At 53.5% G+C, this 9606-nt stretch overlaps 1 protein-coding gene across 1 annotated transcript; it reads left to right on the forward strand.

The window, feature by feature from the left end:
* Positions 1 to 1918: 1918 nt before the first annotated feature.
* Positions 1919 to 3111, forward strand: LOC306816404 (olfactory receptor 14J1-like; the record flags this gene model as incomplete). Its single annotated transcript, XM_079332843.1, has 1 exon — positions 1919 to 3111. The coding sequence occupies exon 1, from the start codon at positions 2179 to 2181 to the stop codon at positions 3109 to 3111; it is 933 nt and encodes a 310-aa protein (XP_079188969.1). The 5' UTR covers positions 1919 to 2178.
* Positions 3112 to 9606: the final 6495 nt, after the last annotated feature.

The following is a 9606-nucleotide window of genomic DNA, read 5'->3' on the forward strand; positions in this document are numbered from 1 at the left end:
CAGAGCTGTCAGCAAAGGAAGGGGCAGCAAGGTGGGGCAGCCAGGGGATGACGACAGCCTGCAGGGACAGAGGGCAGGGCATGGACACCGTTGGACAGCCTGGGCTGCAGAGGGCACAGGGCTGGGCAGCAGCTGAAAGGCCCTGCCAGAGCCAACTGCTGCAGCACTTGGGCCATGGCTGCTGGCCCTGGGCCTGAGGCCAGCAGGGGACAAGTGAGCCTTGCTGTGCTGGGGCCTCATTGCCTCCTGTCCCTGCTCAGCAGCCTGGCAGGGGCTGCCCCATGGTCCTGCCCTTGGCATTGCACATCCCCAGAGCCCAGAAGCCTGGGAAGAGCCCTGAGCAATGAGGGAGGGACAGGATCTGCCTTGCCAGGGGATGGGGCTCAGGCCTTGGCCATTTGCAATCGTGAAACACATCCAGATTTGCTCAGCATCTAAAACACATTTCCTTAGCTTGTTGTCATCTCTCATCACTACTTCCAGTGTTAGGCTCTAACTGGAATCTGGGGACAGTTTCACAGTCGTGTCCCTCAGTGGGATCCATTAAAACTTCAAGAAACTTTGGATTTTACTCTGTCTTTGAGTTCTTGAGAAGTTTTTCGAACACTTTCTCAGGGACTGAGTTTGATGTAAACAACATCAAAGCCCTGAGGGGGTCATAAAACTCTTTGTGCTCTGTCTGTGCTGCTGAGCTGGGCTGGGCTTCTGGCACAGCGGGAGCTCCAGGCCACCAAGAAAAGCTTGAAAAAGTAATTTCTGCTGAGGAGCAGCTTCTCTCCCAGCCCAGCAGGGCTCAGGACACTGACTGCAGGCACTGAGGGAACAGGAGCCAGGCACAGACAGGCTAAAGGCAATCAGGACTGGGAAGACATTGAGCTGAGACTTCACTTGGAGAAACATCTTCACAGTCCTGGGCATAGTGAGTCTGTGGGTGCAGGGCAATGTCCCCTGTGCTCCTGGAGGGATCTCCTGGAGCCAGCACAGCCCACAGCCTGGGGGATGTGTCAGGAGGAGACTCCCAGATACTCTGAGGCAAAAGACAAAGAGGAGGAGGATGTGCTGCAGAGCAGGGCTGCCCTGGGCACTGTCAGAGGGACAGGACAGGACGGCTCCTGCTGCCAGGGACAGCTGCAGGGGTGAAGCTGGGGCTGCAGACAGGGCTGCCCAGGGCTCTCCTGCAGAGCAGCTCCTGCAGCCCTCAGGGCTCTTGGCCAGCCCAGGGCATGTGCCACGTGCCAGGGACAGCTCTCAGCCTGCCTGGCAGCTCCCCATGGACTGTGGGGAGAAGTTGGAGGTGGAAGGAGCCACTCCCATCAGGGCAGATTCCTCCTGTTGTGCAGATGGTGCTGCATGGCCAGGGCTGCTCTCAGCTTTCTCCTCAAGGGAAGGGAAAGGGGCTGTCAGGTGTGTCTGTGTCACTGAGACTCCTGCACTGTCCCACTAGGGATCAGCAGATCTGCCTCAGATCTCCCTCACAAAGTGCCTCCTCACCCTCCTCTGCCTACAGACAGCAGCAGCAGCAGCAGCACCTTGGCTTGCAGCATCACAGTTTGTCTGAGCTGCCCTTAAGGTTCTGCTGGCAGGGAGATGCCCCTGGGCAGTGCCCTGTGCTGGGAGGGGTGTGCAGGGCAGAGCTAAGCCCTCAGGGCTGGGCTGGGCTCTGGCAGCACTGGCAGGAAAAAGGCTTGGACAGAGAGAAACAGCTCCTAGTAGGAACAACATCAGGCACAGAGAGCCAGACCAGCCTTAGATACTCTTTCCTTTCCAGCTTCACAGCAAAGACAAAAGAGTTTCAAAAAAGTGACTTTTAAATTGGACCTTACAAAACATCCACTTTATTTTTAAGCATGTTTTAAGCACCCTCACCCTGAAATAGAGAGACATGAAAAGAGCAAAGGCATCTTTTTGAAGTCAGCAGTCTGACTGCACTGGGGTACAGGGAGCCCCGTTTTCCATCTGTGCTCTCCAGTGTTCAGACTGAAAGCAATGCTGAAGATGAGGCAATAACTCAGCAGAAAAAACCTGAATTCAAAAGTAATAAAAGAAGCTAAATGAAATTTCCCCCAAAAAAGAGAAGTAATATTCAGTGTAAAAAAATAGAATAGGATTGGCTCACGGAAATCTGTCCCACTGTGTCAATGTTTCCTTTCAACAGTCCACAATGCCCCGAGTGAGGAAATGTCCAACAGCAGCTCCATCAGCCACTTCCTCCTGCTGGCACTGGCAGACACGCTGCAGCTGCAGATCCTGCACTTCTGCCTCTTCCTGGGCATCTTCCTGGCTGCCCTCCTGGCCAACGGCCTCATCATCAGCGCCATAGCCTGCGGCCACCACCTGCACACCCCCATGTTCTTCTTCCTGCTCAACCTGGCCCTCACTGACCTGGGCTGCATCTGCTCCACTGTGCCCAAAGCCATGCACAATTCCCTCTGGGACACCAGGAACATCTCCTACTCAGGATGTACTGCTCAGGTATTCTGCTTTCTTTTTTTCATGTCAGCAGAGTATTATATCCTGACCATCATGTGCTACGATCGCTACATGTCCATCTGCAAACCCCTGCACTACGGGACCCTCCTGGGCAGCAGAGCTTGTGCCCACATGGCAGCAGCTGCCTGGGCCAGTGCCTTTCTCAATGCTCTGCTGCACACAGCCAATACATTTTCCCTGCCCCTGTGCCAGGGCAATGCATTGGGGGGGTTCTTCTGTGAAATTCCACAGATCCTCAAGCTCTCCTGCTCCAAATTCTATCTCAGGGAGCTTGGGCTTTTTGCAGTTAGTGTTTGTTTAGCTTTTGCCTGTTTTGTGTTCATTGTTTTTTCCTATGTGCAGATCTTCAGGGCTATCCTGAGGATCCCCTCTGAGCGGGGACGGCACAAAGCCTTTTCCACCTGCCTCCCTCACCTGGCCGTGGTCTCTCTGTTTGTCAGCACCGCAGCATTTTCCTACCTTAAGCCCCCCTCCATCTCCTCCCCATCCCTGGATCTGGCACTGTCAGTTCTGTACTCAGTGATGCCTCCTGCCTTGAACCCCCTCATCTACAGCCTGAGGAACCAGGAGATCAAGGCTGCACTGTGGACACTGATGACTGAAAGATTTCGGGAACATTAAACTGCTTGCAAATTTATGCAAATCATTTATAATAAAAGAAATTTTCCATAGTACTTGTTGTTTTGGTTTTGGAGCTTTTTTTTTTTTGTTCTACTTCTTTATTATTTTCCATAAAGAAACCTAATTGTTTGTGCCATTTCTCTTTTTGTTTCTCTCCACTTTCCCTGTGGCCACAGACTGTATCAACGAGGGCTTGTGCTACAAGCGGTTTTAAAGGAAAAAAAGGATCTCCCAGCAAAGTTTTCTCCAGGGATGTCCTTTTATTCCCTTCTCTGGAGCTGCAGCAGCAATGTCTATGTGCAGAGCTGGGGCAGATCAGTGCTGGCACAGCAGCTGTGCCCAGCAGCAGCAGCAGCTCTTGGTGTTGCCAGTGCTGCTCTCGTGCCACAGCCCCACTGCCCTCCTGACCCTCGTGTTGCTGCAGGGCCTGAGTGCTCTCAGGGCTGGGCACAGCCCTGGGGGTGGCAGCACCGGAGCTGCAGCAGGGACAGGCCATGGGCACTGCTGGGCCAGCACTGACGCCTCAGGGCAGGGCCTGGGGGCTCCAGGCTCCTTGGCCAGGCTCTCTCCACAACACTTGGCCAGGCCAATGCTGAGCAGAGAAAACCCCTGTGAGCAGCCCCAGGCTGGCCAGGGGCAGGCTGAGGGCAAATAGCATGGCTGGTGCTCTGCAAGGTCCCTGCAAGGGGAAGACTCTGGCAAGGAGCAGCAGAGCAGGGGCTGGTCCATCCCCACTGCACTGGACAGCCCAGGACAGCGTCCCAGAGCGTCCTCATGCACCTGCCAACAACATCCCCCCTCTGCAGCCCTGGCCTCTCCCCCAGCTCACACAGGTGCCACATCCTTGCAGGCACAGACACGGCAGCACTGGCTCAGGAGCCCCTGTTTGCACTGCACAGAGCAGGCATCAGCACCCTCATGGTGCTGCTGTGGGGAGATGGAGCTGAGTGAGCACAAATGCCATGAGCCCCTGGGGCCAGCAAGGGCTGGGGATGGGAGGGAAACCACTCAGGTTTGTCGTGGCCTCTGCAGTCAGCCAGAAAGTTTCTTCCCATGAGCTATGAGTCTCCAGTCCCACTGCAGACATTGTTGCTCAGAACCACAGCTGCCTTGTAGCCACCCCAACACAGCCCTGAGCATTTCCTCTGCTTCACTTTTCCTTTCTTTCTTCTTTCCTGATCCACATTTATACCTCTTGCCCATCCATGTCCCCTCCCCTGCAAAGTGCCCATCCCTATTTTACCATTACTCTATGGCTGCACTTCCCATTTCAGTATCTGAGCTGGCATCATGGGAACATCCCTTGGGGAGCAGGATCATCCTACAAGTGCTTCAGGAATTGTCTGCAGGCTCCTGCAGTGCCTCGTGCTGCTCCCTTGCCAGAGGCATCACAGGCCGGGGGGGCACATCTGGGCTGCTGTGTCTGGGTGTGGGGCTCCCTGTTGAGGGCAGTGAGGAGGGGCTGGAGAGGCTCTGCAGGACTGACAGCATGGGCTTTGGGGATGTGTGGAGAAGCTGAGGGACCTGGGCTGCTGGACGTTCTGAAGAGGAGGCCTGGGCATATCTTGCAACTGCTTCAGGGGTGGTTTCAGAGAATCACAGAATTTAGCAGGGCTGGAAAAGATCTTGGAGATCATCAAAGTTCAACCTGTGCCCTGAAACCATGTTGTCTCCCCTGAGCCTCCTCTTCTTCAGGATAAACATCCTCAGCTCCCTCAACCACTCCTCAAAGGACCTGTGTTCCAGACACCTCATCACCCTTGTTGCCCTTTTCTGGACATGCTCCAGCCCCTCCATGTCCTTCCCAAGCTGGGACATCCAGAACTTTACAGAGCACTGAGGTGCTGCTCAACCAAATCTGAATACAGCGGAAGAATCACTGCCCTGGTTCTGTTGGCCACACCATCCCTGATCCAGGCCAGTAGCCTCTGGCCTTCTTGGCCACCTGGGCACACTGTTGGCTCATTTACAGCCTGCTGTCCATCATTGATCCCAGGTTCTTTTCTACCTCTCCTCTTTCCAGACACTCTATTTCTAGCCTGTAGCACTGTATGAGGTGGTGTGGTGATAGTGCAGCACTTGCTGTTGTTAAACCTCACTTTGTTGGATTTGGGCCTTGGATCAAGCGTGTACAGGTCCCTCTGCAGAACCCTCCTGCCTTCAGTAGATCCACACATGGTGTCCACACCAGTGTACCTTTAAGGCCTCAGGGTAACAATGGTCTCCATGATTCCATGCGGTCTCACAATGACACAAAGTCACCTTGGTTCCATTGAACCTCTTAGTGTCAAAAAGTCCTTGGTGCCCTGAGGGTTTGCAGTGCCACAGTGGATCCTTGGTTCCATGAGGTCTCACAGTGCAGGAATGCTCTCCTTGGCTCCATAGCATCACAATGCCCTCTTGGTCCCAAATGGGCACCACAGTGTCAAACATGTTTCCTTCATTCCAGGAATCCCTGAGGAGCAACACTGGCCCATTGGTTTCATGGGCCCTGCAGTGCCACAGTGGTCCCATCATTACACAAGGTCCTGCTCTGTCACAATGCTCTGCATGGCCCCACAAGGCCCTGCAGTGTCTCAGTGGCCTCTTGGTTCCATGAGGCCTCTGAGTGCCACCATGAATTCCTTGGTGCTGCAGTATCACAATGAAGCCCTGATTACACAAGATCCTGCAGTGTCATAGGGACCCTTGGTTCCATGGGGCACCACAGTCTCACAATTTTTCCCTCACTTCCAAGAGTCCTTTCAGTGGAACAATGGCCCCTTGATTCCATTGGCCCCAGGCTCCCACAAGGCTCTCCTTGGTTCCACAGTGTCACAATGGCCCCTTGGTTCCACAAGGCCCTGCAGTGTCACAGTGGCCTCTGTGGTTCCACAGGACCCAGAGTGTCACAATGGATTCCTTGCTTCCATGTAGCCCCACAGTGTCATAGTGGCCCCTTGGCTCTGTGGTGTCATGTTGTACACAGTGTCACTCTGGTCCTCTCAGTTTTATGATGCCCTGCAGTGTCACAATGTCCCCTTGCTTCCCCACGGCCCTGCAGTGTCACAATCATCACAGAATCAGCCAGGCTGGAAAAGACCTTGGAAAGCATCAAGTCCAACCTGTGACCCAACAACACCTTGTTACCCAGACCGTGGCACTCAGTGCCATAGCCAGTCTATCCTGAAACACCTCCAGGTACAGTGACTCACCCACCTCCCTGGGCAGTTCAATGCAATGCCCAATCACCCTCTTAGTAAAGAATATTTCCTAATGTCCAGCCTAAACCTCCCCTGGTGCAGCCTAAGGCTGTGTCCTCCTCTCCTGTTTCTGTTCCTTGGGAAAAGAGCCTGAGTCCCGCTGGCTGCACTCTCCGGTGAGGGAGCTGTAGAGAGGGATGAGGTCTCCCCAAGCCTCCTCTTCTCCAGGATAAACATCCCCAGCTCTCTCAGCTGCTCCTCATAGTACTTGTTCTCCATACCCCTCACCAGCTTTGCTACCCTTCTCTGGACACGCTCAGCCCCTCCATGTTCTTCCTAAATTGGGGGCCAACAATTGGACGCAGCATTTGAGTCCTGTCCAACCAGTGCTGAACACAGGGGAAGAATCACTGCCCTGCTCCTGGTGGCAACTCTGTCCCTGATCCATAAAAGTTCTAGGGGTGGGATGAGGGAAATGGTGGCAAGGGTGTGGGAAGAAAATCTGACCAATTGTCAAGTCACTCATGAAGGGTCTTGATTTTCATATCAGTTCAGACTGCATTAGAAGGTGCTGGGAGTTAATATCAGTTGGGCATGTCTGATATCAATCTATAAACAGGAAAAGACAACAGGACAAAACTGTTCTCTCTGCATTGTTTTCAATATAGTATATTTAATTGGAATACACTTCTGAAATCTTTCTAATTAACCACAGAAGAATTGAGAACTGAAATAATTCCCAGGGGCTTTTTTTGTTCTGGTGTTTTCAACAAATGTTTATGAACCTTTGTCACTGAATTCTTGAACTGAGGAGCTCAAGAAAGAAGAGGCCTCTGGAAAAGTAAAATTCATCAACAGCCTCCAAGTGGCTGAGGTTCCATCCTCATCAGAGCAGGAATGAGCAGAAATTGGCACAGCTTTGTGGCTGCTCCAGCTCTGGGATGGGCCCTGGGCCTGGAGCAGGAGCAGCTCAGGAGGGCCTCAAGGCTGGGGCTGTTGTGCTGGCCTGGGCAGATGGGATGGCAGCAGGGGCTGCAGAGCTCTCAGGAGCTCAGGGAGAGGGGAGCAGGGCACACAGGGAGCCTCCCTTTGCCTTGGCCAAGCACCTTCCTTATGACAACCACTAAGCGCTGCACCAACTGACCACACCCCACTGACCACACCCCACTGACCACACTCAGTGTACCAAATGACCACCCCCACTGACTGCAACCAACTGACCACATCCTACTGATCACACCCCACAGACCACACCCACAGCCCACAGCCAACTGACCACACTGCCACTGACCAAAACCATTGACCACCTCCTACTGACCACTCCCACTGACCATGCCACTGACTACTCCATATGGCAACATCCACTTATCAGACCTCACTGAGCTCCCATACTGACAGCAACCATTTACCACGCCCAGTAAACACACTCACAGACCACCTCTGCATACCACGCCTCAATGACCATAGCCCACTAACCATACCCACTGACCACAACCAGTGACCACACCCATTGACCACAGCCAGTGACCACACCTATTGAGCACAACAACTGACTGCACCCACTGACCACATCCCTTGCCAAGACACCAATGCCCACACCCACTGACCACATCCCACCGAGTTCTCTCACTGACCACACCCACTGACTGCACCCACTGACCACACTCACTGGCCACACCCACTGACTATAGGCACTGGCCACATGCTACTCACTGCCCTAATGACCATACCTCCACTGAGCACATCTCACTGAACACACCAATGGACCACACCCCAATGACCCCAAAACTGACCATACCCCAACTGAACATAACCACTGAGCACACCCATATCCAAGAAACCAATACCCACACCCCACTGGCCACACCTACTGACCACACTCCACTGACAAACTGACCATACCTTCACTGACTGCACCAACAACCACATCCCCTGACCACCCAACTGACCACCCCAACCCAGCTACCGAATTGACCACATTCACTGACCACAGCCACTGACCATACCCACTGACCACAATCCAATGGCAACCTATCTGACCAAATTCTCTGGCTAGAACTGCTTATCACACTCCCTCTGACCACCTGCGCTCACCACCCCCAGTGACAACCCAACTGACCACACTACCATGGACCACAGCCACTGACCACATCCCACTTCCAACATTTCCAGCACTGACCACCCCCACTGTCCACACCCACTGACCACAATCCACTGACCATACCCTTGTCCCACACACCACTGTCCACCTCCCACTGACCATCCCCACTGATAACATCCTCTGACCACTCTACCACTGACCACAACCACTGACTACCCTGCAGGCTGCCCTTAATGACCACACTCTTTGACCACAACCCACTGATCACTGCCACAGACTGCACCCGTTGGCCACTACCCATGGCCACACCAACTCACTACCCAACTGACCACACCCAGTTACCAAGCCCCACTGACCTCCCAACTGACCACATCCACTGACTATAGCTACTGATCACATCCCACTGCCCACACACAATGACAACACCCACTGGTCACACCCACTGACCACACCCATGAGAACCCAACTGACCTCACCACCACTGACCACAAACACTGGCCATAAACCACTGACCACACAGACTGGCTGCACCCATTGCCAAAATGCTCACACCCCACTAACCACACCCACTGAGTACATCCCACTTACCACCCAAATGACCATACCTCCACTGAGCACACCCACTGAACATATCCACTCAGCCCATCCACTGACCACACCCCAATGACCACCCAACTGACCACACCCCCATTGACCACAACCACTGGCCACACCCACTGGCCACACTTCACCAGCCACTTAACACTGACCACATCTATTGGCCATACTCACTTCCCATTCCAATGAGCATAACCACTGACCACACTTCACTCCCCTCCTTAATGACCACACTTACTGGCAACCCCCACCAACCACACCTCACTGACCACTGCAATGACCATGGCCCACTGACCTCACTCACTGACCAAACCCACGGACAACATCCCAGTGACCAAACCACTGACCACATCCCCACTGACCACCCCCATTGACCACATCCCACTGACCACCTAACTGAACATTCCAACTGACCACACCTATTACATCAATTCAGGTTGTGGTGGGAGACAGAGATCACACAAACCCTCAGTGATCCATATGATAAAAGCTTTCTTTATTGTTTGGGACTCTTCTTAATTGAGGGTTTGAATGTCCCAGATAAGCACATGTGATTGGTTGAGGTCTTAACACAACCATTTCCCTGGCCAATGATGCATCTGCCCTTAGGGTTCA

This window comes from Erithacus rubecula (assembly GCF_903797595.1).
Source record: "Erithacus rubecula genome assembly, contig: scaffold_565_arrow_ctg1, whole genome shotgun sequence".
NCBI classification, from domain to species: Eukaryota; Metazoa; Chordata; class Aves; order Passeriformes; family Muscicapidae; genus Erithacus; species Erithacus rubecula.